The following is a 26960-nucleotide window of genomic DNA, read 5'->3' as shown; positions in this document are numbered from 1 at the left end:
AAGGTAATCGAAGCGATGATTTGCCTCTCGAATTGTACCCTATCCTAACTCGACGTTCAGTTATCACCCTTCACACCCTCCCTCAGGCGCATTCTTATGTACAACACCCCTCATATGTATCAACTAGATATATCCACTTCTCCCTATCCCCTACGCGCTATAATAGCAGCCACATGATCCGTGACCAAACACTCATAATCGCTCGTCCCATAGTAGATGGTATTCCCATCATCTGGCGACTCGCCCGTGCTCAAATCATCACCATACTGCCAGAAGAGATCGGCGCTGACGCCCGTCGTGTTGAGGGCTGTCTTCTGCCACGGGCTCTCCACACTGCAGTGGTTCGAGGTGACGCCGTATTCCTCCAGAAGGCAGGGCTTGCCGGCCGCTTTGCACGCCGCGCCGTGTGCGCTGATCCATCCGTTGCCCCAGTCGTCGGAGGTGCCCCCTTCAATCTTTTGTTAGTTTATCGGGGAAGTAAAGAGAGGTGGGGAGTACGTACAGCTATCAGGATACAAGTGGAGGGTAGCAAAGTCAATAGTATCGATACCGAGGTTCATGGTGAAGTTGAGACCCTCGGCGAATTGGTACGGGTAGCTGCCGTCCGAGTCGGTGTTGAGGCCGAAGCCCTCTACTTCTCATTAGCACCCATCATATCTTAGTCTCGAAGGTTTGGGGGCACTCACCATCACCAATACAAACCATATGATCGGCATCCAACCCCTTAATAAACTTACTCGTCTTCTCAATCCAATCATACAACACGGTAGTATCACAACTCGGACATCTCGGCTCATTCGCCAACTCCCACGCAAACACTGCCGATGAGTTACTATACCGCTCCACGACCGTCTTAATATACGTCTGATACGCAGATTGCATCGTATCACTGGTATAGAAATCCGTCTCGTCGGATCCGCCATATGCGCTCACATACGCGGACATACCGCCGTAGTCGGTCCAGTAGTTGACGAAGTTGATGATGAGTTTGATGCCGTGCTGTTCGGCGGACGAGACGACGTAGTCGAGGCGCTGGAGACCGTCGGCGCCAGTGTTGATGGTTGATTTGCCGTCCTGGTGCAGTTGGTACCAGACTGTGCCGGAGGAGGGCTGCGTGGTGACGTCGTTGAAGCCCCATACGCGGAGGATTTTGAGGCCGGATGACTTTAGGTGGCTCATCACCAGGTCGACGTCCGAGTCGTCGGTTAGGAAACCGATCCAGTAGCTGTTCGTTCCGGCGAAGTAGCCGGTTTCGCCGTCGATGGTGAATTGGAGGCCCGAGGTGCTGGCGAAGGAGGTGGAGGCGCTGGTGCTGCTGCTGCTTGGTGCAGGAGAGGCTTTGGGCAGGGCCGTGGAAAGGTTGGCCAGCGCCAGGCTGGCCAGGGTGAGGAGGGAGCTGGAGAGCTTCATTGTGGTCGTTTGCTTGGCTGCTTATGATACTGTAGTTGTGTCGGTTAAGCTGGCTTTATAGCTACTCTGCCCGCTGCCAGTCGGTTTCTGCTACACGGACGACCCTCCGTTCTGCAATAAGCAGTGACCTGTAGGACGCCTGGGAAGGAGTTCTGTCTCCAGTCTTGGACCTCCGGATACCAAGTTGAGAACGGAGCGGTGACGATCATCGTGGCAGTTAATCAATCTGCAGATGCAGGTGTTTTGTCCGTGCTCGATTCGGTATGGCGAGACCCTCTGCGGTTGTTTCAGGTGATCTGAGTGGTGGGATTCTGCATCAGGGATCGCTGGTGGGGATGATGTGTTACATCTGTGTAAAGATAGTTTGATGAAGACTCTGCTGTTGCTTTCTATATTTGTTGCTGGGTTGGTTTCAGTTGTGGATGGATGGTGGATGGCCTGATGGGGTGCGGATGGGTGCGACCGGCGATGGGTGGCGGTTGCTTATGGGTTATTGATGTCAGTGAGAAGACAAAAGATGGACAGGTGGGAGATATGAGTTCAGTGTAATAAGCTATTTTAAGATATCGAAACAGACGAATAGTTTCTGCGATAAATGGCTTATTTCTCTCACCGGTCGGCGTGGGGCACTCTGGATAACCACGTGTGTGGCAGCGGGAAGATCGGCGGGATTCCAGTGCGTGTGACCCCAGGAACCACTGGAAACCATCCACAAACAAAGGAAAAGGAAAACAAAGTATGATTGAAAGTATCTCCATTGCAAATCACCTGTCAGTGTCGTTAATACTTTCTGCCGAGTCAGAGGACTTGTGTGGCGGGTTAAATGATGTGTATAGCGGGCTTGTCATCCAACTTCGTCTTTCAGTCCCAAATATATATTTCCTACTTAGTACTATACATGCCCCCTGGTATGCAAATTGTCCCTGCGGTTGCTGGTAATAGCCCTCCGTTTATCTAGTAGTAATACTGCTGCGAATATACATTTTCATTTATAATCATGGTGACTGTAATACCCGATCTACATTTGTAAAATGATCCCCCCGTCTCATTGAAAGCAGTGTATCTACATCATGGAAGAGCTAGGTACTAATAAGGATGGTGATGTCTCGAACACTTTTACTGAATTATGAATAGTATTGATTGTTTTTTTCATTTGCAATCGAATCATACAAGGCTATGCAATGGTCGTATCAGGACAAGACTAAGTCAGATCAGTATTGATGCACAAGTACTTGTCTACAATGTATTCGCCTAACCAGCACCAGCTGAAATGTTGAACCTTATACCATTGACCTCAATGGCAACAAGTTAAAATATCGTTAGATCCTAAGTACTAGTGTTACCCGAAGATTTGCCGGGACTACCAATGGAAGGATGGAAAAGCATGATGGCAGCAGGTTCTACCCTTCCCCAGCCGGAGTAGCCCTTTGCAAGAGCCTACGAGGCTACGACAGAACCACCACCCCAGACCGAGTCTAATAGTGCTGACACCTTAAAGCCGAATGGAAAATCCAACCTCATCGCGTGGCTCGGAGTTCACCCCACCCCCTCATCTCCTCATCGTACTAGACAGGCAGTCGTCCGACTGCAATGCATGAAGCCGAACAACAGAGGGTAAAGTATGATCCGGAGCGCAGGGCTGAACAACCAAGCACAGTCCCTGAAAAGGAGACACAGACAGAGTTTTCCATCCAAGTCTTCCATGATTGGCCCTTGTTGAGCAGTGTTGGTCGGCCCGATGCTGGGAATAACCAAGCTATCGAGACGGCGTTAAGCATAATTGACTGGGTTAATATCGGCGTAAATTGCCGTGCAGCAGGTCACGAGCCGATGCTCGGAAGACATTCCTCCAGAGTTCGGATGTGGATGGAACAGTCGGAAAAATGTTTCTGAGGAGAGGAAGTGTGGGAGGCGGCATGTGGGGAGAAACAGATGTACCGAGCGGGGTGCGGGTTGGGTGTCTGTGGACTGCCGTAGTGTGATATGGGGTAGGTTAGTCATCCATTGTTGTGTCAACAGATGACTACATTAGTTAAGATATTTATCTATAGATTATAGGATATAGATGATGTCGATAGATAGAGTTTGGATGTAGATCTGTCTCTGTCAGGGGTAAGCTTATGATTAGCAATTCCTAACGCTCTTGTGGTTGACAGGGTGCTTCTGCATTGTCCATGTGTTTGGTGACATCTCCCCAGCCTGGAGTAAGGAGCGGCACCCCACGGAGAGGCAGATGCAGGGACAACACCCCAGATACCCTGTTTCCCTCCCACAAGTTGCAACATCATGCTGTCTGCATATGGCACCATCACCGGTCATATCTCTGTAGTCGGCTGACCAAATCTCGGTCGAGTGCACACTTGAAGCTTGTTACTTGGAATCTTCGACCAGGATCTGGACTCTCGTCGCTACCGGGTTCCGCGCTACTACGGAAGTGGCGCTGAGGGCTGCCGGGGACCAACAACTTGCAAACCAGGATGACATTGTGGTTGTTGCTGTTCCAGAAAGGCGGAGGAAAGCTGGGCCGGGCACTCTCCAAGAGACCGAAGAAACCAAAGCAGGCAGGTTCCACGGGGATTCTGTTAGTCAGTTAGTCAGCCGGGGTGCCGCCGGAAATTACACTACCCCCATATAACATACGTCATCTTGCATTAGCCGACCACGTGTAGTAACCAACCCTAGCCCTCTGGATGACATCTTTTCCGGGCTGCAAGTCTATTAGTCAGGTCCCCCGGTCGCATGGGGGGAATCTGGAGTGCTCAGGGACCATCCCACGCGAAATGAAGGGGGTGAGCAGAGAAAAACAACGCATATTATCGCTGATCACCCTGCGTAGTGTATTTTGATTTGCATAGTAAGATTATCGGTCAATATCCTAGTGGTAAATTGAGCACATCAAGTCAGCCCGCGTCGTCATGCCAAGGTGCAAGACTGCAGTTCGCTGACGATGATGTTGCAGCCAAGGCAGCCACAAAGCTTCGTTGGATCCGGTGGATGGTTCCAGAGCCAACCAGTGGTGTCGCCGAGTGCCACTGAAATTCTTGTGTGTGTGCAGTCGGCTCGGTCGGGATTGTGTGGCAGCTGTGGGCGTGCAGGTTTTCGTTTTGTTGGCTGAGTAGTCCCTCGTCATGCCGTGAATCGGGGCCGATTCTCTCGGTCGGCCGTGATCAGTCCCAGACGTTTAGGGTTGGAATTTTCCTCGTAGGCGCAGCACAATTTCGGGCAGGTGACCGACAGAAATCGGGATCGCTTAGGATTGGAATCGGTACAGAGTTGTTTTGGAATTGCAATGGCCATCTACAGTTTCCCCAGAATATGCAGAAATGTATCTGAGCGTAGTTCGATCATGATAATGAACTGACGTCTACTAACCTCCGCATTTTCCCCTCTTTTCCCCCCTGCAAGGATAAGAAAATCCGGGATATCGACTCACCGGTCAACGAATATGGGAATCTCCAGGTTGGCATCTCCGGCCCTCCAGGAAATCCCTGCGTTGGGCTCTCTCTCCCACACACTCCAGTCCACACTTCCTCCACCTCCAGTCCGTCTGCTTCCGAGCCAACAAGCGGCGATTTGCCCTGCCGAACTCTGGAGGCCTACCCGATACGGTTTAGGGCACCGGTCTAGTCCCGAAACAGTGGGTCGCCTCTTTCTCACTAGCCTCGTGACTGGAGAAGGTAAGCGGCTTCTCCACGTTGGGCAAGAATCCCTTTCAATTAGTAGTATTGCTCGCCTCCCCTTCCTCTTTCAAGTCTTGCCCTCCTTCAGCTCGCTTCTCTGCAAAACCTGGCTGAGACAGTTGTAAGCAACGACACGGTATCCCGTCTCATCATCCCGACAATTGTATAATACGTTGTATAGTCATCTCAATCTATAAACCTATGAGTCTATCATCTATCAAAACAGGCTTCTAAACGACGCCATATCATTCTGCCTTCTTCCACCCCCCGTTCCATGGCTATTCTCTTACATGCGCCTCCTAACCGTTCCCCATCCTGACCCAATAATGTTGATCCGTTTTCATCTCTCCCGGCTAAAGTTCTGTCGCCAGACGCCAGTGCCGATGCGCTGAGCCAACGAGCGTCCGCCACCCGACCCTCCTTGCCCCGAAAGGGCCGTGGAACCCGAAGTTATGCCTGCTCCCCCTGGTACGGCCGGCCCTTCCCCAGCATTTCGGCTGTTCTGACTGGTCTATCGGTTTCGGCCGGCCGTCCATTCTCACTGGTTGACGGCCTCTCGCTCATGAATCGTCTTGGTCGGTCTCCCCCGGCGGCACTCGCTGCGGTGCTGCATCTGATGTCGGCTCTCCACACGTCGGCTCTGACGCCCCCCTCCCCCGTGGATCTCTTTTCCCTGGTGAAATTTTTCTCTCTGTCGTCTCATACGATGGAGGACATAAAAGGGCTTGCATCTCCCCAGATTCGGGCACTTTTCTATCTTCCATCTCAACCCCGACAATCATCACTTAACTTGACTTTTACCCTACGGTGATCTTCAACAAATCCCAACCTAGGGTCTCCTCCTATTACTTTATTTAATATCCTCTTCTTTATCTTGTCGTCTTTGACTTGACATCCTTCCCCACTGATAAACAAACAAAACATCCTCCACGTGTCCACCATGGGTGTCGAAACCTCCGCTGACCACGGGGAGAACATCTCCCCGGCGGTCGCTCCCCAGCAGCACTCCAGCCAAGAGTCTTTCCAGAAGCCTCTTGGCGGTGTTGACACCCCTGTCCCCCGCGTGACCCTACGGGCCTTCGTCATGGCCGTCTTCGTCTCCATGGGTGGTCTCCTCTTCGGTTATGACACTGGTCAGATCTCCGGTTTCGAGCAGGAATCCGACTATCTCCGCCGCTATGGTATGCAGAACGCTCAGGGCGAATGGTACCTGAGTGACGTCCGCTCCGGTCTCTTGACCAGTCTTCTGTCCATTGGTACCCTGGTCGGTGCTCTCGTCGCTGCCCCCATCGCCAACAAGATCGGCCGCAAGTGGTCCATCACTTTCTGGTGTGTTATCCTCATGGTCGGCTTGATAGTCCAGATCTCTGCCCCCTCCGGCAACTGGGTCCAGATGGTCATGGGTCGTTGGACCACTGGTCTGGGTGTTGGTGCCTGCTCCCTGCTCGTCCCCATGTACCAGGGTGAGAGTGCCCCCCGTCACGTCCGTGGTGCCATGGTCAGTTGCTACCAGCTGTTCGTCACCTTCGGTATCTTCCTGGCCTACCTCATCAACCTGGGTACCAACACCCTTGAGGGTACTGCCCAATGGCGTATCACTCTCGGTCTGACCTTCCTGTTCGCCATTGTCCTCGGTGGTGGTATGGCTTTCTTCCCCGAGTCTCCTCGTTTCGACTTCCGCCACGGCCGCGTCGACCAGGCCCGTGCCACCATGGCCAAGCTGTACGGTGTGCCTGAGAACCACCAGGTCATCCTGCAGGAGCTCGACGAGATTCAGAACCAGCTCGAGGCCGAAACCGGCAGCGAGAAGTGGTACGAATTCCTCACTGCGCCTCGCATGTTCTACCGTATCTGCCTGGGTATGGCCCTGCAGACCCTCCAGCAGCTGACTGGTTCCAACTACTTCTTCTACTACGTATGTATTCCTACAAACATTCTCTCAATGGTTCATCATACTAACATCTCATAGGGTACCACCATCTTCAAGGGTGCCGGTCTGTCCAACAGCTTCGTTACTCAGTGCATTCTGGGTGCCGTCAACTTCGCTTGCACCTTCGGTGGTCTGTACACCGTTGAGAACTTCGGTCGTCGCAAGTCCCTGATCTTCGGAGCCCTGTGGATGTTCGTCTGCTTCATGATCTTCGCTTCGATCGGTCACTTCATGCTCGACGTCGCCGAGCCCGAGAACACCCCCGGCGTCGGCAAGGGTATGATTGTGCTCGCTTGCTTCTTCATTGCCGGATACGCCATGACCTGGGCTCCCATGGTCTGGACCATCACCGCCGAGCTGTACCCCTCCAAGTACCGTGCCCAGGGTATGGCTCTGGCCGTTGCTGCCAACTGGGCCTGGAACTTCCTGATCGGTTTCTTCACTCCCTTCATCACCAGCGCCATCGACTTTGCCTACGGATACGTCTTCGCGGGCTGCATGTTTGTCGGTGCCTTTGTCGTCTACTTCTTCGTCATGGAGGGTAAGGGCCGTACCCTCGAGGAGCTTGACTGGCTGTACGTCAACAAGATCAAGCCTTGGAAGAGCAGCAACTTTGAGATCCCCGCTCTGCACTCCTTCCAGTACGAGGAGGAGCGTAAGCAGTCTCGTTCTTACCACGCGGAGAACGCGTAAATGTCAGTTTAGGAGTTTTGGGAGATTGTCTATATGTTGATGGATATGGCTTGCATGATACTATTGCATGTTTGCATGTTGCATGATTCGCATGATACCTTATTATTTTATACCATGTACTGATAATTTTTCAAGAGTTGATGCATCAACTGGGTTTCAAAATTTTATTCAAGTGATTTTCTATTCGCTTTTCTTCTTTCCTTCTGTAGTGATTGATATTGTTTCATCTGAGGCAAGGTGGAGAGTTAGTACTTAAAGTATTGTATTCATAGTTATATTTCTAGGTCCATCAATAGACATTGCAGTCCAGTCAACCATATCTTCACATATTCCATTCATAGCCGTCCATAGAATTCACCCCATTCAACAGTGATGGAACCCCATCATTCAATCTTATCCTAATAATATTAATAAATTCCAAATAATCCAAATTCCTCCATATAAAATCACAGAACCCTCCGAAAAGCTCCCCTCATCCTCCCTCATCTTCCACCATGCACCACCAACCTCAACATCACGTGAACACCACATCGCCACCCTCGCCACTCCCCCACCCAACCAATCAGCATCACCAATCTTGTCCATGACACCGACACATCTGGAAACGTCGATCGGCATCGGCATCGGCATCATGCTGACTTTGACATTTAATGGAACCTTCCCGACCACCATGTGACCGCATCCAACCGGCATGTTCCTATCCCTGTATATTAAAGTATATTTCGGGAATCTGCGAAGAAGCAAGATTTATCGGGAGTCTCCGTCGCTTGATTGCTTCTGTCGCTTTATATTGTTAACTGCACGTGAGGTCACGAGTGGGTATATAAGAAAGACTTCAAGTACCAGGTCATGTACCTTTGTTGCTTCTCAGGCCTGGAGGCAGGGGGTTTGGGGACATGGTCGATACTTCTTTGACTATAATGGGGGGTTTTTATAATATGGTGGGATTGGAAAGCTATGCCAAAATGATGTTTCCATTCTGGTCTGGTTGATCTGTCGTTGCTGGGAGGTTATTCTTGAGGATACAAGAAGTTATTCTCATATGGCAAGACATTGTATAATGGTACGTGAGTTTGCTGACTGCTCTGTATGGGATGATATCACCAGTCTACTTGAGACTTCCATGCCTGGTCAGATTATGAACCATCCTTCAACAATGACACTGGGAGATGAAATGATCTCTTATTCTACATGCTGCCTGCTGGAAGATACTTCCGAAAGAATACCAGGAGGTATATTTAATCTTGCAAGGGCCAGCAATATCACACATGCTATCCTCTATTGTTCTTATGGGATGGCACATGTACTAATAACCCAGGTCGTGGCTTTGGGATATTTCTCAGGCCGTATTCCAGAGACACTTTGATAAGGAATCACGACTCGCTCTGGACAATGATGAAGAGAGCTGTCTAAGGGAGGTTTATACGCTGGTGAACTTCCTCCAATTTTCCTTTATGTTCTGGGGCGGACATCAGTATTGTCTATAAGAGGATTGTGTTTCAGAGGACATATTTGCTCGACTCATCTCCGACTCGCACACTGCACTCTGGATGACGCTATATATACTGGTGTGGATAATAATAATGAGAGAAGAGAGCAGCAGACCTTGAATTCTTTCTGGATATGTTTGTCTCTCGCTGACCGGCTAAATGTGTCCGGGTGTCTTTAGCAGCGCGAATTATTGGATTACGGTATACTCCAGAGAGAACGTACGGAAAGCTCTAGAGAAATATCACCAGAGGCGCAAGCCAACAATAAAGACGAATACATTCGCCCTCACCCGCAACACTACAGCGGGACCTCCGATGATAGTTCATGGCAGTGCGGGTCCGTCGACCTGTCAGATGATAACGTGATAGTGTCGCACATGATCTTGGATGACTGGAGAGAAAGATCATTATTATCAGCAAGTACCAATACCACAAAGCACTCCCTTTCTGAAGCCCTTTGGAATCAATGTGGCCAGTCTTGGTGTTCCTGTCTATTTCAACATCCGGGGTAGAGTTTCACAGTACGTTAGCGCCGCAACGACGGGGTTACTATATTTAGCTCGGCGCCTAAGATAAACATCAGATAACCATGACCAGTCCACATTCTTGATGAGGAAAACTGACAACATCGGCGCGTATAGATTTTCTGGACCGTCCAATAGTTGAAGAGGGAGGAATGTGATGATGTGCTCTTACGCAGCCTAATAACATGGACTATAAGAACGGGTGCCAGACACCACCTTCTAGACTCCTGACTGTCCGTTTACATTCATCTACTACAATCTTTCTACTACTACGAAATCCCAACATACCAACGAAGCACCTAATAATCTACCACCAACAAACAACTAATTCTATTTATCACCTTCAACTGCCAAAATGACTACCTTCTACATCCCAGTCGAACTCCTGTCCTACTACTATATCACCATCGATATAGACACCCCCATATGGCACCCATTGCCCTGTGGTATACCATATGACGAAACGACAAGTTACTGTCAGATGTCCAACACCACCCACATCGAAAGGGATATACCATATGACACAACGACAGACTACTGTCCTATTACCGACACCAGCCACATCGAACGCAGAGACAGCGGCATCTTTATCCCCTCAAACCCCCCATCCCCCGAACCAAGCACCATCACCATCAACCCAAAACCAACAACAACAACAACATACACTGCACCCTCCCGTTGGACAACCTTAACCACCCAAGCCGAGCAAACCAAAGCCCTTGACTTCCTTACCAACAACTGCCACACGATCCAAACCCTCCAAGCAGCAAACTACACCATCACCCCGGATACAACAAAGAACAACATCCGCTTCCAACAAACCCCAGACACATACAACCCTTCCGCCCGCCTCGCAGTCTCCCTTGACTGCGAAATGGTAACCGACATCACGGGCCGCACCCAGCTCTGCCAAGTCAGCTTGGTAGACGTCCTCACGGGGGAACTCCTCCTCGATCAGCCTGTGCTGCCTACCGAGCCGGTCTCCGACTGGAAGACGAAATGGAGCGGGATGACAGCCGAACTCATGGACCAGCACGTCGCCGCTGGAAGAACAGTGAACGGGTACGAAGGGGCACGGGCCCGTGTGTGGGATTTCGTCGACCAGAATGCGATTCTGGTCGGCCAGAGTCTGAACTTCGACCTCGATGTGTTGGGCATCGTGCATGACAGAATCGTGGATACGTACCTTCTTATGAAGGGGGAGAGGAGAGGGAGGAGCTGTCGCCTACGAGATATCGTAAGGGACTGCTGTGGGGTCGAGATTCAGAAAGGGGAGGAGGTCCAAGAGGGACATGACTGTGCGGAGGATTGCTATGCTGCTAGGGAGGTGGCACTGTGGTCTGTGGAGAATCTGGGGAAGGATGAAGGTGGAGGAGGGGGTAGTACCCAAGGATTATTCTGTGTCGAGAGCTTCATGTAATGGGTACTACCTCTCGGTGAAGGATTGTGCTTCCTCGTGTGGAGCCGGGTTATACTTTCGAGAGTCTGGGGAAAGATGGGGGTAGTACCTGAGGTTAATTTTGTGTTGAGAGCTTCATGTAATGGGTACTATTTCCCGATGGAGAGTTACGCTTCCTCGTGTGGAGCAATTTTATACTTCTCTACTTCTTGATAGCCTCTACATCAAGAAGCGTGAGTCAAATCTATGATGACTTTCAACCGTCTTTTCAATCTTTCCTGCGACATGCTATTGTGTCTTGACGTGCCTCGTGAAGCTGAGTGGACTGTTCTGCGCCTGGACGAGAAGGATCGACACGTACTATACCACTCCCGTTGTCTCATCATGGGCTACTGATGGTGGGCCAATATTGAATGGTCGACGATTACTATAACACTGTTGTCTTTTCGAAGGTTGCCGGAAGCATCATCGGGCTGTTATGGGGGTATGGGGTGAACTCCATGGCCCCTGTCTCATCGAGGTGGCTCACCTTGGATGATCTGGCGCGGCTGAAGCAGAGCACCCCGCCTTTTCTATATATAGATGACTTGACTACGATGAGATACCCGGTTTACGCTATGCAATTAACTGAAAGTATCCACTATGTGTTTGCTACTGTATCCCTATTCTAACTGTAGCTTTAGCTGTAAAAGTGAACTGAGATAATGCTCATACTACTTTGTAGCTGTAAGAATGATGAGATATTTGTGGAATAGAAAACGATGGAAAGTAACATGCATCGACATGACATATGCGTAGAATGTAAGTGTATTCTGCATACAAAGACATTCTTTCTCGTCAATACTTATGCTCGACAAAGGATGTTCCCGCCATACATTGATCATTTGATATACACACAAAGAGCATAAAGCTGACAAACCTTAAATATGAGCAGCACCAACAATGGCTACGACATACTTCAATTTATTGAACTTGTACATAATATATCCTTACTCACAAGGGCTTCTTCCATACCATTCATGTTGTGTCACACTTATATATACCCCATCCTTGCATGCCATCCAAACAGCATCAACGATTCTACACTGCTAAAAAAGCACAAACTACGTTACACAAACCCAACCCTAAAGCAAGTCACCAATTACATCTACCACAATGACCACAACAGACTCGATCACAACCACCATGGCTACCCAAGAACCAACCACATCCACAAAGCTCATAGCATCATCCACCCCCACCACTAAAATGGACACCGTCTTCAGCATCGTCGAACTAGTCGAGTGCATTCTCCTCCGCTTCGACCCATTCGACCTCATGCGCGCCCAGCTCGTCTGCCGCCAATGGCGCACACTCATCACCACGCGCAGCCCGCTCCGAGCAGTATTATTCTACGACTTCGTCCACCCGTACCCCACCGAACCAGCCTTCAACCCACTCATGCAATATCTCTTCCCAGTGCTATTCCCCACCCCGGACTTCACCAAACCTACCTCCCCAATCTTCATGCCGGAAGACATACAGCATATGCGCCTTGGTGACGACACAGCCTACCATAAGGCCGTCTTCCGCCCCGAAGCCTCCTGGCGACGCATGAGACCCATGAATATCCCGTGCCGGGTGCGCAAAGTAGTCCGGAAGACGGTCAGGGATGATCAAAACCCAGCGAAGAATCTGCTGATGTATGATAAAGAGGCCGGACAGGATCCGGTGCTGGGAGCGACGATGGAGCTCGTTTGGGATGTGTTGTTGCATGAGATAGGGTTTTGGCCGACGAATGGGATGGCGGTAGAGTGGAGGACTGTGAGGGAGGGGAGCGGGGAGTGGGATAATAACTGGAAGGAGAGGGTTAGTGATGAGGAGAAGAGAAGGCTGAGGGCGCCGTATGAGTGCTCGTTTGTGTGTGCGAGTCCGGAGAGGATGCTGGGGTGGTGTGATCGGCGTCAGTTTACGTTTGTGAGGGTGAAGCCGCCGGTTAGGATGAAGTCAACGGCGGGGCAGTATTTGGGGATGAGGAATCAGTATGAAATGGATAAGTTTGATTCGAAGTTTTATGGCCCGGATAAGCCTCCGAAATTTGCGCATAGGGGGGAGTGGGAGTGGGTTAATGATGATGGGACTAGAACTTACGACTCTAACAAATATACGCCCAATGACGAGGATAGAATACGGCCTGTTGAGGATGAGGATGATAGTGGTACGGAGTGGCCTTGGGATGAGGCGAGGGAGTACTTTGAGAGGCCGGATTGCTATTGGGTGCCTACTCATACGCCGCTTTGAGATGATTGGGTTGGGGTATATATAGTCTTGGTTAGATTACTGTCTTCCACCGGTGGTGCTGGGTATGCTGGTGATGCTGGGTAGTTGGTAGTGGTAACAGTACACTCTAGGACTGTGCAATGAGGACTTGGCTATACTGGAAGCGAAATGCTTGAGTTCTCTCATGGAATAGTCATGATTGCTGTGGCTACTAAAGCAATGCTACAAATAGATAACGTCTTTGCACATGCGGAAAGATAGGATTGATTTGCTTTGCGCAAGAAGGGATATGCCTCCAGCCAATAGAAAATTGGACGAGCAGAAGGCCACAGCGACATGCCTCTGCTCCACTGACATGGCGCAGGAAATAACCAATTGACGAGGACATGTTTCGTTCCGGATCGCTCCACCCCCGTGTTAAGAAATGATCATCTGCTTAGCTTTAGCAAATCCTTTGGCAGCGCCACCACTTTCAATCCAGCCTATCAAGTGATGACAGCAGTTTGTGTAACGTCGTGAAATGAAGAATCCAGTCAAAAATATCCAATATCCGCTGTCATCATGTAGAAGGTATCTGATTATGTGTATGACATAAGTAGGGGTATTGCAAAGCCCGGAACCAGGCCATGATGCACTGATGGGATGATGGGAAGTCACATTCGGATTACGTCGACAGTCGGACAATGCTTCCGAGCAAAGCGTCGATGTGACAACAAGCTGATAGTATTGTGAGACAGTATAAGTACGCTCGTCTCCCCTACATCTCTGCAGAACTGTCATGCTCTAGATTCTCCTAGAGTGTCTCATAGCATCAGAACATACCACGCATAGCCCAAATGGACGTCCTCGACGAACAGAAAAGTCCATTATGCGTGGCATGGGACGATGCATCCTCAGACCCCGACTACCCGACGGAAAACCAAACAATCCCGGGAGACGATAACGGCGACAAAGGACACACGGCTGCGCAAGCGGCACTCGCAATTCCGGAGATTCTGGAGATGATACTTATCAGACTCGGCTTTGCGGACTTGCTGAGAATGGAGCAGGTCTGTCGATCCTGGCAGTCCATAATGAGGGGGTCCATTATCATCCGACGGGCTCTGTTCTTCGAGCAGTCTTCGGCCTCTTATAATGAAGAGCCGGCGCTTAATCCTTTCTTCAAGAAGTGGTTCTGTCCTGGATACTACTGTAGAAACATTGGGGGTTACTTCGTTCAACGTGGGCCAAGCGGGAAGTTCGCATGGTTTGAGAATGCCAAGCTGAAAGAAATCGTCCTATACGAGAAGGCATCATGGCGACGGATGTGGCCATCGACTGTCCCTGTTGTGCTCGAAGCTGTTAGCCTGCACACGAGGAGGCAGGACCCAGGGCCGGGGATCAGTGATCATGTCGACTTGAACAGGGAGCACAGTCTTCTGAGAAGTGATACCAACGGCATGAATCTCAGCGGATTCCTGGAGGCGATGATATCGCTAATGAACCATTCCAAGTCGCCGGAATTCACTGTGTTCTGGAAGAAGACGGTCGATAATAGTGGCAGACCACGTTGGCAACTGATTGCTATCTTGAATCCAAGCCAGCTGATGTCACCGCGTATTGACACTAAACCGATTTATCCTGGGATTTCGAAGATGGATTTTGCTGAATTCCTTAATGATGATGAGCTGAGCAGATTCCTCTCCTGGACCGATGTGGTCGACGATTACTATAACACTCATGTTGACTGGTGATAGACTACTGATGGATGCTCAGCAGGGCTATATTAGTATATGGCGGTTCCCATGTACGGGGAGAGTCAGATGTTTGCTGAACATGTTGCTTTTTAGATAGATATGTGCACAATAAAATCTTAGATCGATGCTGAAATCAACGTTACACTTTGCTGAAGTTATACTGTCACAGTCAAAAAGAACAAAAGGCTACCGTCTTTGATATTGGCGTACAGTCTCGCTTTCAGTACATTGGAATGCGTCCTCATGTCCTCGATATGATTGATCGTAAACTGCTCTGAATACACATCGTTTATTCTATCACAGCTAGGTCAGGAGTGGTCAGCTCGGAAGAGACGAACCATCCGGCGATTTCTTCTGGGGCTTACTGCTATGAGAAATGTTCACGTGATCTGTGGTAGAAAAGGTCAATAAGAGGGTGAATGATTCAATTCCTTTGTAGGAGCTACCTCATGAGCCATTATTAAGAACACTGATAAATGGAAATGAGGGCCTGTAGCTTGTTCCACTAGGTTTTGCTGACGATATGTGACTCCTTGATTTCTTGTGCACAAAGTAGACAAGTGGTTATCGATTCTTTCACTCGTCAAAAGGAATAGTATATTGCATTGTGGAACATACCATTGTTTATAAATCTGCAGATATTGGTTGTGAAGAGCGGAAATATCCTACATAGACTTAATCGTCTCGACATGCCGAGAAATTTAGATGAGTGACTTCTTCACATTCCATAGGTATTCGAGGTGATAAGTCCAGCAACATGAACGCGACAACTAAGGTGCTGCACCTCCCCAAATTGCTAGAGAAAGTCTTGCTCTATCAATTATGGCGCCTTAAAACTGGTATACCAACCTTGGAAAACCTTTCTGACATGGAGGGTACAAGATTGAAAATCCCCACTCAAAATGTGGAAGAAGAATAGCAAGATGGACTTATACGCGAGGATCAATCCTGTTGCCTTTGGGTAGCCGATGTTTCTAAAAGCCACGGGCAAGACGCGAGGAAAATTGCCAACCGAGTCTACGAGTCCGATTGAATTAGACCGAGGATTCAGCATAACCAAGTTATAGATAGCCCCAAGCCATTATATGACCATATACAACGCAACCTCTCTGGGCATTTATTTAGCGATATTGTGAACAGGGTAGTGCCTATTAAGCACCCAGCATGTGTTCTGTAAATTCTTTGTCATCCACACCCCCTAGAAGAAAGTGACTGATGTGTTATAACCCCAAATAAGACATTGAACATGGGACCTTCCATACATTAGAAACAAACTTTCCATCCCAAATAGGCGCCACTTCTGCTTATTTAGCATGCCGATAAACAACACCATCACGAAAGAAAAACTAAAGCCAAGTTAGACGGGTGTAGGCAAAGTTCAGCCAACACAACATGGATCCTCCCACTCGAAGTTTACAAAACAACGATTACCACTCCTCCCTAGACACCATTGGTGACCTTCACAGACATAAACACCCACAAGCATAAGAGAAGATATAACTGCCATGGACTGTCCAACATCAGCCCCCTTCCATGTCCAACAAAATTGTCAAGAAAATTGTCAACAATGCCTAACCAACAGCCCCTCAGCCCACTCATCCCCAGAAGCGTTCCCCAGACTACCATACCCAACATTGTACCTCATCACCTTCACCATCACACTTCCTTCCGCCATACAGGAGGCAAGAACTCATCTCCTCGCGCCATGCAAAACCGCTTACCTCCACTCATGCTCACCGGCGCGTCTCCACGGCTTTCAACCCTGGAACCCTCTACCACCACAACAAGCCCTCCCCCCTCCTTTCCATCTCCCTCCTCCACTTCCTCCGACCCTCTGGCGGACATTGTCAGGTCCACACCCAATCAACAGGCCCTTACAGAAGAACAAACCTTGAAGCTCTGGCACAAAGTCCTAGTCAAGATCTACCCACCAAACGGCGAGTTCGCTCACGATCTCCGCACCGCTGAGATCAACGGTACGCGTATCGTTTACTGCCTTGTCAAACAGAACATCTGGCCCAGTCCTGGGACCGAACCAGTTTCTTCTCCAATGGCTATCATCTTGTGCAAGGAGGCTGAGGAGTACCATCGCGAGGGTACTTGGGATCGGACTTCAAGTCAACTGGGGCAGCTAAGTAAGTGTCCAGGACAGCCTTGGTGCGCTGTGGCGTATGGGACCAGGTTGGTGTGCATGTATAGGCGTACCCAAAAACTCGAGGGGTTTGAGATGTTTAGGATGGGAAGTTGGATGTTTGATGTTGGGATTTGGAATGGAAGAGCGTTGTTGAAGCAGCTTTTGGATGATTTCAAGTTTGGGAAGTGGAAGGCTATGAATAAAGGGAGGGGGCCGAACCTTCGGGGACTTTAGATGGGGGTAGGGCATGTCTGTGGCAAGGGAGGCATCTGTGACGTGCATCTGGTAGTGGAGAAGAAGGCATACCACGGTCTAATATTGACGAATTGTGGTGGTGGGTGGAGAAGCACGATGCACTTTCTATATTATCATATTGGCTATCACTGTTCGGCCATATTGATAGAATCATGAGGAACAATACCTCACTGTGGACAATAGGCCGTTAGAGGGCCACCAAAAAAAATGATTGAATGACCGACGTTACTTTATTTCCAGGATATATAATACGAAACTATAACATGTAAAACCAATAGGCAGCTGTTTAATGATAAACAATCACCAGTAAAGTCATAAGCATCGTGTCAGGTGACAGAGGTTACATGGTGTGAACTCTCAGTGACAGCAGACACTGGTCAGTAAACATGACGAGTAAGCAAATATGATAGATGCACATTCGTGTACATCAACGCGTGCAGAGCGGCAGCGGCAGCCGCAGCCTGGCAGGTGGGGCTTTAGCGCGGGACCTTAACTCCTACCCTCTTCGCACCATAGAACTCCTAACATTGATTGAATGATTCTCACGATTTGGATAGATTATCCTGCACCATCAAAATCTACATTCGACAATATGACATCTCAGCCCATATCCGTCTTCTTCCGTCACGTCACTCTATTCAGCGCGCTCACCGCTATCAAACCGGACTCGACCGTATCGCCTGTCAGCATCTTCTGGACGAACGCATGCATCGCCTTCTTTCCACTCTTTTCGGGATTCAAGGTCGCCGGCAATGAGGTAGTCTGGGGAGATGACAAACTGCCTGATTGCATCGTGCTACAAATCGCCATGGTTGACCCTTCCCCAGGGCCTCGGCGCAACGATACTGTTCCATCCGAAAAGCTAGTATTCGTTGTGCAGTGTCGAAGCTCTGAAAAGGACACTCCGTCCGAGTGGGAATCAGCAGAGGGTCAACTACTGGATTACTGCCTGGGGCACATCCGTGGAATAACGCGAATCTTTGCAGCCACGGCAATTGGAACCAGCGTCAGATTCTGGAGATACGACAAACCAGCACTCACGCCTTTATTTGCCAATGATAAGACCTATGATCTGCTTGATGGTTCTGATAGTTGTGAAGTTGAACAGTGTCTGAACTATATTCGAGAAAATGGATGGAACTGGGTGCAGAATGGCACCAGGCGGCCATGATAGCTTCAGGGACATCTTTTTAGTTCTGAAATGGTTTTCTGCTGCAGGGGAGATGTAAAAAGCATACTTTGTGAGGAGCCATGATACTGTTGTTTTGCATTGTCTTGAATTTTGTCCATCCTGGCCAAGATGTCACTATTTGATACTTTCGGGGAAACATGTGGAAAGTTTTCAAATCAAACGTTGTTCCGTAATTATCAGTTGATTACAAGCTAAGTGATATCATGGTGTGTGATGAACACGGTAGGATAAATGAATCAAGGTGTCTAACGGCTTCGATTATCATTATCGGTGGATACTTCAGCTCTGGCCAAATCTTAACATCTGGTGCCGCGGGTCATAGACAAGCAAGGCACTAGGTGATCAGGATAGCTTGACAGGGCTTCCGTAAATGTCAGAAATATAGAATTTGTTGGGACACATATCTCTCCGTCGCCTGGCTAGAACCACGCGATATATCGTTTTTGGTCTAGCGGTTCGTGCTTCGACAGAATTTGGCCTGAATTATTTAGGATGTTCTTACTTATCTCCTTGATCGCTACTTGGGTTGTCCACCTCTAGCTCGCTAGTCATAAATGCGGACAAAATCTCTGGAAAAGAAACAAACTGAAACCCACCTCAGCCATAAGTTTCAAAATCAAGTTAAACAATCCATAACAACAATTTGCTCCCTGAAATAATAATTTTCCATCATCCCCAAATGAGCCAACTCACCGCAACATGACAGACTATTCCCCGTTCAGCCCGATAAGATAACGTTATTATTAATAGAACCCACGAGATCCGTAAACCACTGGTCCATTTCTGCCCGGATACGAGATCCCCACAACCCGTAAGCTTACCTCCTTCCTCCTTGCTCTGGCTTTATAAACCCCATTATCCCTGATCCTTTCCATTTAATATTTGTCCCTCACAACTTCATCAAACTAACCAACCATGTCCCTCCCAACCGTTCTCATCACCGGCTGCAGCGCAGGCGGTATCGGCTCCGCCCTAGCCGAGGCCTTCCACGAGCGGAACCACCACGTCATTGCGACTGCCCGTTCCGAGGAGAAAATGTCCCATCTGTCAAAGTATCCCAACATGACGCTTCTCAAATTAGATGTGACTTCTGGCGATGATATTACTGCCGCTGTGGAAGCTGTGAAATCGCTTACCGGCGGAAAGCTCGACTACCTGGTTAACAACTCCGGTCTCCCGCTTACGTTTCCGGCACTGGAGACGGATATCGAGAAAGCCAGAGAGGTCTTTGATGTCAACTTCTGGGGTGTTGTGAGAATGGTGAACGCATTCTCCGAGATGATCATTGCAGCCAAGGGAGTTATCGCGAATCATTGCTCTATGGGTGGGGTCATGACGGTTCCGTGGAATGGTCTGTGTTCGAATTCCGCTACGGGGTGAGCAGGAGTTGGTGAAGATGATCTGGCTAATCCGTGAGATAGCATTCTACACATCTTCAAAAGCAGCATTGAAATCATATAGCGAGGGTCTACGCCATGAGCTCGCACCATTTGACGTCAAAGTCGTGACCATCATGACTGGTGTCGTGGGGTCGAATCTCTGGACTCGCGCACCGGAGTTGAATCTGGAGGGATCAAGGTATGCGCCTGCGACGAAGGAGATAATGGATATTGCGACGGGAGCGAATACAGGCGGCACCATGCCTTGCTCCGATTATGCCCGTCGGGTGGTTGATGATTTGGTGGGTGGGAAGACTGGGCTTATTTGGAGGGGGAAGATGGCCTCCATTGGGTGGTTTTTGACGTCGTTTATGCCGACGTGGGTTTTAGTATGTATCTCCTCTGCTGTCAATGGGTGAGTGTTTGCTAAATCAGTATAGGATATGATGACGAATCACATGAGTGGACTGGACAAGCTGGGTTGATGTGAGGAAGAGGTAGCAAAACTTATAAAGGCTACGGTGTTCTTGGTGTTGTAGGGGAGTTTTCTATTATTCAATCAGTGACTTGGAACCAAGACTTATTGCAGGGGCATATATGCTGTACGATCAATCAACATGGAATATCGGAAATGGGCGTCATGTTTAGACATATCTCCTTTCAAGAAGAATTTATATCATTTCTATCAGTCTACTTCTAATAACTTTGTCTTATCCCACAACCAAATCCGAATATGGATGTATCTACAGCCGAGAATTCAAATCTTCCCCACGACCCGACTGCTCTACCGCTGCGCGCCGAGCATCTTCGGCTTCGTAAGTTTCCCTCCACGCCTCCTCAACCTATGACTAAAGTCAGCATATTCAACCAGTATCTCCAATGGTAGCATACATTATAGCGATACAACCATCCATGATCGTCATCCCACTTATTCGCAACAATTATCGATACCGCTTCATTGAAATCGTTCGTCTTTTTCACCGACACATCCGATTTCCCATAACCATCCAAAATGTCATACTACAAGATCATGAGTAAATGTAGGCTCATATACTTTCCTGGGGGTGCTTACCATGGCAGCATAATGTGGAGCTCGAACTATATCGAACAGTTCCAGTCCGTCTTGTATTGGCAGTCCACGTTCGTGTGCCCATTTCACGGCGCGGGTAAGTACATAGACGTCCTCGAGTGCGAAGCCGGCGCCGGCGCCTAAACAAGTTAGTGAATTCTCTCACTAGTTTAGATGTTCACCCTTTACCGAATGCACCGGAAAGAGCTGTATATGGTTAGCATCTGGGAAACTCAGAGAATGATGAGGACATACGGTGCGATGCGTCCCCGACAAGTGCGATCGATCCATGAGAGATAACACTCGACAACCGTGGACCGGAGAAAAGGGCAAATTTCTTGACAACCTTGATCTTATCCAGTACGCTCTGAAGAGCGGGTGAAAAGTCCTACTCGATATGATCAGCAGAGAGTATACGGATTTGCATGAAAGGAATATACTTTGTATCTCCAGCTGAACTCCTCTACACTCGCATCCTGTCCCCAGCTCACAGGAGCAGTCTCCGCGGTCTGGGGAACTCGCGCGGCAATCTCATAAACATTGTTGTTCAAGTTGCAGGTGTACAGACGATCGGCTGGTCCATGCCAGAAGGTCACGGAGTCCGGGATCCCAGGTATGCTTAGGATGTCGCGGGCGTCTGTGAGTGCGCGATACGCCGTGGTTCCGATGTACTTAAGATGGTGTTCGGGGTGGGCGAATTGTCGGACAACCTAAAATGTGAGTGACGGGTCAAGTGTTGAACAGGGGTTGGTCACTGACTGATCGGACACCATCAGCTCCAACAAGAAGGTCCACCTCGTCGGTGTGGCCGTCTTCAAAGCGTAGGAAGAATGCTTCGGAGGGAAGCTGGGCGACTTCTACCAGTCGACTTGACAGTCGTAGCTTTGATTTGTCAACACCTTTCAGCAGGGCTTGTTGAAGTACGGAGCGAAGCGTGCGAGCATGAAGATAGCGAGAAGGTGTGCCTGATACGGTCAGATGCCAGGCAATTCAAGTTTTGGGGGTCCATACCTTCCTGTCCCTTTGACAACAATAGCTCCCCAGTCTTCCCGTTTCTACATGCCAATTGCTCAGTCATGTCCTTTTTTAAGAGGCAGAATACCCACCGATGCTGAACTGCATGTCCATCTGCAGGACGAAACAAGTCTTTTGGATCGACATTGTCATACACCCCAAATAGGTCGAGCATGCGCCACGTATTCTGTTGAATGCTGATTCCTGCACCGACTTCCCGAAGCTCCCGGGCCTGCTCGTAAACACGTAATTCAACAAAGGGTAGTTTGGCAAATTCAATAGCCGCTCCAAGGCCTGCTGGACCGGCCCCAATTATAGCAACCCGCAGCTTAGCTGGAGATCCCGAGTCTAAAGTCATCTTGTGTGGCCGAATGCGAGAACTTTGGTACTCGGAGCGAAATGCACGTCCGGGTCTTGTTCGACAATCTTACGGATAACGGCCGCATTTAAGTAATCTGCCACCTTTATGCATTTGGCTAGGTTCGTGGCAATTGGAGACAATGATAGGTTCGATAAGGTGGCAGACAGGGAATTGTCATTATCAATCATAGTATGGAATTGCGTGATTGGCGTTGGTTGTGGCGTGGAGAGGCGGGGTTGTGGTCCGGGTTTCAGGAACCGCGATGGACTGCTTTAATGGTAATGTTAAGGTGTTGCAATATAATTTGCGATAGTTATAAACACCGATTTCATATACCAATCTAAACGATCTGACCGGAATTAAGGAGACTGCGGGTATTGGCATCGCAATCACTCAATCATGAGCAGCATTTTCAATTGCTTCACCAAGACGCTCATTCTGATCCTGAAATTGTGAAAGACAGCGTCTACACGCATATATACCGCGAGTCACAAAACATTTCAACTTGAACGATCTGACATTAGTAGCAGCATCATACCGTGACAAGACCATCAGTAGCCCATCGAGTTGGAATGAATCATCCAGTAAGCTCATAGGACTCCCTGACAAACATAGTTTATCAGAATATTGCCTATTTCAAAATTTTGGGAAGATCAAAATATTAGGAGAATGGGTCCAGCAAACCGAGGTTATTCAGACCGGATGTTGCCCTGGAATGTCACTGACCGATGCTGATTGGTCAACGGAGCATTCACGCTGTGTTTGGCGATCTTGGCTCCACCGAACCAGAAGACGCCCACAGCTAAAGTATGAACAGTCGGTTGGGATTCTTCCCAATAGAATAATTGTCCTTACATTTTACTATTTAACAAGTCACAACTAACCCATGATGTCTACAGCTACTGTTCCTTGGCACGCAGCCTATCCCGCACCCCGGAGCACGGCAATCAGTATCCCTCGCGAGGAGGTACTAGGATGGTTTCGCTCAGGTAGACAGCCCGGACGTGATTTCCTATTAATAGACCTACGTCGGACGGATTTCGAGGTAAGTTAGTAGATCGGGATAAAAGGTGAATGTAATTGACATGCGTTTTCAGGGAGGTACCATCCGAGGATCCATCAATCTCCCAGCCCAGACTCTGTACCCTGCAATCCCAACACTCTATTCTCTTCTCAGCCAAAGCCAGGCTACAAAGGTTATCTGGTACTGTGGTATGTTATATATTATTGCTTCCTCTCATTGAAGAGCGGTGGGGTGTGCTCACTAGACTCAGGTTCATCGAAGGGCCGTGGAGTGCGAGCTGCGAGTTGGTTTGCCGACTACATTGAGCAGCAACAAGACACTCAGATGAGAAGTCTTGTGCTAGAAGGGGGTATTAAAGGATGGGTGGCAGCAGGCAAAGAATACACGGATTTTATGGATGAGTACGCCGCATCTGCATGGACTGCATAGATTGACTAGTTTGATGCATTCTACTGGTTGATGGCGGCAATGACAGTCAAGGGGCTGTTCTAGACAATTTATATCTATTCAAATAACTGGAAGTCCGATTAGTTATTTACAGAACATGACGTTTTACATCAGACATCATACTTGTTTGGCTCGTTCCTTCATCTCCTTGATCCGCTTCTCTTCCCGCTCGCTGAACCGATCACCAAAAAGGTCCAGGTGAGGTCGCATGAGGATGGTATATTTCACGAACTCCTCCATACAATCAACCAGCCGGTCCCGGTTACCACTAGGGAGAAGTCTCTGGTCCCCCGGTTGACCTTCAGCGGGGAAATGCGTATATGCCTTCGGGATAGATGACTGATTGGGAATTGTAAACAAGCGCATCCACCTTCCGAGAATCCGCAGGGAATTGACAGCATTGAACGATTGCGACCCGCCACATACTTGCGCGATAGCAAGCGTCCGGCCCTGTGTGGGACGCACGCTGCCTGTGGTTAACGGGATCCAATCGATCTGATTTTTGAATACGGCGGTCTTGGGGTGGATTAGTAATTGAAGTAGTAAGACGTGAGGGAAGGGATGCCAACCAGGTTGCCATGCTGTTCAGGTGATATCCAAACATGCCCATCGCTCCATTTACTGAGGTCTCGGAGTTCCTGCACCTTAGGATGGTCGTGGTCGGTATCATTTTTGACTGGTAAACCGTCGGGATTGAACACGCGGACATCGCACCCTAGGCGGAACAGAATCCTGCTAGCTTCCAATGCCACGAGACGCGAATAAGATCTTTGGCGGAGACTGCCGTACAACACTAGCACTTTCAATCTGTTGTTTGATTGTCGCAGCTCCTGCGCTGCCATCTCCATGGCGGTTGTTAACTCTAACTTATTGACCCAGTCGTCAGATGCGCCATCGTCAAGAAGAAGAAAGGGGCGATATTTATGGCGAATATTGGCGTCATCCTCGCTCTCAGATATTGCGAGAGATGGGAGTTTGTTAATGAATGAGGGGATAGTAGGCCCAGGTTGAGCAGTAGCGGAATACGCCATTGTGCTGTATCTCCTGGGAACCGATAGTATCACTGAATGAATGAATGGAGTGAACCCGTGCAACGAGGGAGGTTGTAGACGGCCAAGCATTGGGTATTTTAGTATAACACTTTCTGGGCTCGGGTCAAGATATACTTTTAGTGAAGTGTGATGATTTATGTTCGTAGACCCAAACATGTAAGCTCCCAGGGCAGCCGGCGGCAAGTATGTCACTGGCGTACGCTGATTGGATGATGCTCCCTTCCTGCGAAGGTGCACTAGTACCAACGAAAGTGGATCGAGGTCCCCGGCCATAGTGGAGTCACACGCGACGAGTTCGGATGTTATTGCATCTGGCTTGTGGAATTTGTCACAGCACGCAGTTTTACTCCCATCGCTCTCATACTCATACTACATATGAATAACATCCGATCAATAGTAACTAATTTAAGGCAAGACTACAGGCTTATCTGGGTGGTAGGCACCAAGGAACTCCAGCTCTCATACAGATGATTCCTTCAATCAAGCCATCTTGGGCTTCACGGCATATATTTGGAAAGAACCTTGACAAAGTGTCAGTGGCCTATAACCCGGGATCGAAGAAGGTGCTAACTGACCAACCCACTCATTGAAGTCTAACTCCGCTATCACATTCGGAGATCCAATACCGCATCCACCGCTGCAGCACGAGCTCTGGGGTAAATACGACGACTGTTTATAGAGGTTAAGGTCCGATTTGGTATCCACAATAAACACGCCTGCCATTATATTAGAACGGGGGCCTCTTTTTATGGTGGTATATGTACCTTCAAACCCGGCCTGCCTGAGATACTCGTCGTACAATCCAATCTGACTAGCCCCAGCAACACACCCGATATAAAGCGCCATGCTTTTGGTAATGGTATCCGGGAGCGGTTTCCTAGCCAGGATATCACTGATTGCTACTCTTCCACCCGGCTTCAGGAGTCGAGCGATCTCCTTAAAAACAGCCTCTTTGTCTGTCGCCGGCACCAGGTTGATAACACAGTTGCTGATAATGCAGTCAATGCTGGAGTCAGGCAGCGGTATGCAGTTGACATTGGATTCGATAATCTTTGCATTGGACAGGCCGGCCTTTTCGATATTCTTCTTGGCGAGTTGGATCATATTCTAAGTTTACAGTCAGCCCTGCTTCTGCAAGGCGAAGGTCTTGGCGCACTCACTTCTGTCATGTCAATGCCGATGGCCTGTCCATTGTGGCCAATTTTATGAGCCGCCAGAAGGACATCAATGCCGCTACCACTGCCAAGATCCAGAACCGTTTCGCCCTACTTAGAAGGTTAGAACCTATTTGTTGGCGCTCGTGGCATCAGGTAGCAAAGCCAAACCTCTTTCAAGTTCGCGAAACCAACGGGATTTCCACAGCTTAAACCGAGGTTTGCCTTCTCTGGCAGCGCACTAAGATCCCCCGCAGTGTAGCCGAATGCCCTGGCGATATTCTCTTCTACTTCGCTCGGCTGGGTGTTATCACTGTATTTAGCAATACCCCCATAGCGCGATTGAACGATATTGTAGGTATCTCCAGACATATTGTGGAAGAATAATCGATCTGTGAGGATAAATTGTTGAAGGGGGCTTTTGCGGAGTGGGATTAGCAGGACATCTGGGGTGCGGACGGGAGGTATTCCAAGTGTCTTTATATCCAAGGGCGAGGGCAACAATCAATAGCCCTTGGTCCTATTTTCCGGACAATTATGGCTCGTAACAAGTTCGCTTCTGTATATTATTGGTGTCATTTTCATACGTGGTATGTCATCAGTTGGGTCAAGGGAAAGTGGTATGTCACCATTTTCGGCGTGGAGTTCCCCGCACGCCGAGAGCCTTTGACCAATAGAAGCGCATGATTTGGAGCCATTTCCACTCTTTCTTCCCCCATCGGAGCAGGAGCATCGTTGTTAATTCCAACGCAGCTGCT

The 26960-nt window shown here is 49.0% G+C and overlaps 12 protein-coding genes across 12 annotated transcripts; 9 read left to right on the top strand and 3 right to left on the bottom strand.

Annotated features, from left to right (window-relative positions):
• Nucleotides 1–135: 135 nt before the first annotated feature.
• BO87DRAFT_122999 (glycoside hydrolase 5 family protein) lies at nucleotides 136–1623 on the bottom strand. The gene is made up of 3 exons (XM_025617979.1): nucleotides 687–1623; nucleotides 503–631; nucleotides 136–448 (listed from the first exon to the last, which is right to left on the bottom strand). The coding sequence occupies exons 1-3, from the start codon at nucleotides 1408–1410 to the stop codon at nucleotides 144–146; spliced, it is 1158 nt and encodes a 385-aa protein (XP_025477059.1). The 5' UTR covers nucleotides 1411–1623; the 3' UTR covers nucleotides 136–143.
• Nucleotides 1624–5828: 4205 nt separating this feature from the next.
• Nucleotides 5829–7874, top strand: BO87DRAFT_122956 (sugar porter family MFS transporter). The gene is made up of 2 exons (XM_025617977.1): nucleotides 5829–7005; nucleotides 7060–7874. The coding sequence occupies exons 1-2, from the start codon at nucleotides 6031–6033 to the stop codon at nucleotides 7711–7713; spliced, it is 1629 nt and encodes a 542-aa protein (XP_025477058.1). The 5' UTR covers nucleotides 5829–6030; the 3' UTR covers nucleotides 7714–7874.
• On the top strand, nucleotides 7633–8002 carry BO87DRAFT_122960 (uncharacterized protein). Its single transcript, XM_025617978.1, has one exon. The coding sequence runs from the start codon at nucleotides 7781–7783 to the stop codon at nucleotides 7967–7969; it is 189 nt and encodes a 62-aa protein (XP_025477057.1). The 5' UTR covers nucleotides 7633–7780; the 3' UTR covers nucleotides 7970–8002.
• A 1824-nt stretch (nucleotides 8003–9826) lies between these two features.
• Nucleotides 9827–11343, top strand: BO87DRAFT_122917 (uncharacterized protein). The gene has a single exon (XM_025617976.1). The coding sequence runs from the start codon at nucleotides 10083–10085 to the stop codon at nucleotides 11145–11147; it is 1065 nt and encodes a 354-aa protein (XP_025477056.1). The 5' UTR covers nucleotides 9827–10082; the 3' UTR covers nucleotides 11148–11343.
• A 1031-nt stretch (nucleotides 11344–12374) lies between these two features.
• BO87DRAFT_399383 (F-box protein) lies at nucleotides 12375–13406 on the top strand (the record flags this gene model as incomplete). The annotated part of the gene is made up of 1 exon (XM_025625436.1): nucleotides 12375–13406. One exon carries the CDS (start codon nucleotides 12375–12377, stop codon nucleotides 13404–13406), a length of 1032 nt encoding a protein of 343 aa, XP_025477055.1.
• An 815-nt stretch (nucleotides 13407–14221) lies between these two features.
• On the top strand, nucleotides 14222–15118 carry BO87DRAFT_418064 (F-box protein; the record flags this gene model as incomplete). The annotated part of the gene is made up of 1 exon (XM_025626859.1): nucleotides 14222–15118. The coding sequence occupies one exon, from the start codon at nucleotides 14222–14224 to the stop codon at nucleotides 15116–15118; it is 897 nt and encodes a 298-aa protein (XP_025477054.1).
• Nucleotides 15119–16688: 1570 nt separating this feature from the next.
• BO87DRAFT_389144 (uncharacterized protein) lies at nucleotides 16689–17489 on the top strand (the record flags this gene model as incomplete). Its single annotated transcript, XM_025624884.1, has 1 exon — nucleotides 16689–17489. The coding sequence occupies one exon, from the start codon at nucleotides 16689–16691 to the stop codon at nucleotides 17487–17489; it is 801 nt and encodes a 266-aa protein (XP_025477053.1).
• A 407-nt stretch (nucleotides 17490–17896) lies between these two features.
• Nucleotides 17897–18833, top strand: BO87DRAFT_418063 (uncharacterized protein; the record flags this gene model as incomplete). Its single annotated transcript, XM_025626858.1, has 2 exons — nucleotides 17897–17903; nucleotides 18068–18833. 2 exons carry the CDS (start codon nucleotides 17897–17899, stop codon nucleotides 18679–18681), a joined length of 621 nt encoding a protein of 206 aa, XP_025477052.1. The 3' UTR covers nucleotides 18682–18833.
• Nucleotides 18834–19600: 767 nt separating this feature from the next.
• BO87DRAFT_378905 (SDR family oxidoreductase) lies at nucleotides 19601–20712 on the top strand. Its single transcript, XM_025623901.1, has 3 exons — nucleotides 19601–20053; nucleotides 20124–20470; nucleotides 20522–20712. The coding sequence occupies exons 1-3, from the start codon at nucleotides 19618–19620 to the stop codon at nucleotides 20564–20566; spliced, it is 828 nt and encodes a 275-aa protein (XP_025477051.1). The 5' UTR covers nucleotides 19601–19617; the 3' UTR covers nucleotides 20567–20712.
• Nucleotides 20713–20770: 58 nt separating this feature from the next.
• On the bottom strand, nucleotides 20771–22728 carry BO87DRAFT_442206 (FAD-dependent oxidoreductase). The gene is made up of 8 exons (XM_025628034.1): nucleotides 22257–22728; nucleotides 22162–22205; nucleotides 21910–22115; nucleotides 21591–21860; nucleotides 21406–21538; nucleotides 21154–21290; nucleotides 20973–21101; nucleotides 20771–20923 (listed from the first exon to the last, which is right to left on the bottom strand). Exons 1-8 carry the CDS (start codon nucleotides 22520–22522, stop codon nucleotides 20825–20827), a joined length of 1284 nt encoding a protein of 427 aa, XP_025477050.1. The 5' UTR covers nucleotides 22523–22728; the 3' UTR covers nucleotides 20771–20824.
• Nucleotides 22729–23364: 636 nt separating this feature from the next.
• Nucleotides 23365–23978, top strand: BO87DRAFT_461336 (putative arsenate reductase (Arc2); the record flags this gene model as incomplete). Its single annotated transcript, XM_025629082.1, has 3 exons — nucleotides 23365–23570; nucleotides 23623–23737; nucleotides 23800–23978. Exons 1-3 carry the CDS (start codon nucleotides 23412–23414, stop codon nucleotides 23976–23978), a joined length of 453 nt encoding a protein of 150 aa, XP_025477049.1. The 5' UTR covers nucleotides 23365–23411.
• A 135-nt stretch (nucleotides 23979–24113) lies between these two features.
• BO87DRAFT_408846 (arsenic resistance protein ArsH) lies at nucleotides 24114–26776 on the bottom strand (the record flags this gene model as incomplete). Its single annotated transcript, XM_025626197.1, has 5 exons — nucleotides 26374–26776; nucleotides 26209–26313; nucleotides 25878–26134; nucleotides 24566–25040; nucleotides 24114–24512 (listed from the first exon to the last, which is right to left on the bottom strand). The coding sequence occupies exons 1-5, from the start codon at nucleotides 26572–26574 to the stop codon at nucleotides 24114–24116; spliced, it is 1437 nt and encodes a 478-aa protein (XP_025477048.1). The 5' UTR covers nucleotides 26575–26776.
• Nucleotides 26777–26960: the final 184 nt, after the last annotated feature.

This window comes from Aspergillus neoniger, assembly GCF_003184625.1.
Source record: "Aspergillus neoniger CBS 115656 unplaced genomic scaffold BO87scaffold_28, whole genome shotgun sequence".
Taxonomy (NCBI): Eukaryota; Fungi; Ascomycota; class Eurotiomycetes; order Eurotiales; family Aspergillaceae; genus Aspergillus; species Aspergillus neoniger.
The sequence above is the reverse complement of the archived record's forward strand: the minus strand, read 5'-3'. Positions and strand labels throughout refer to the sequence as shown.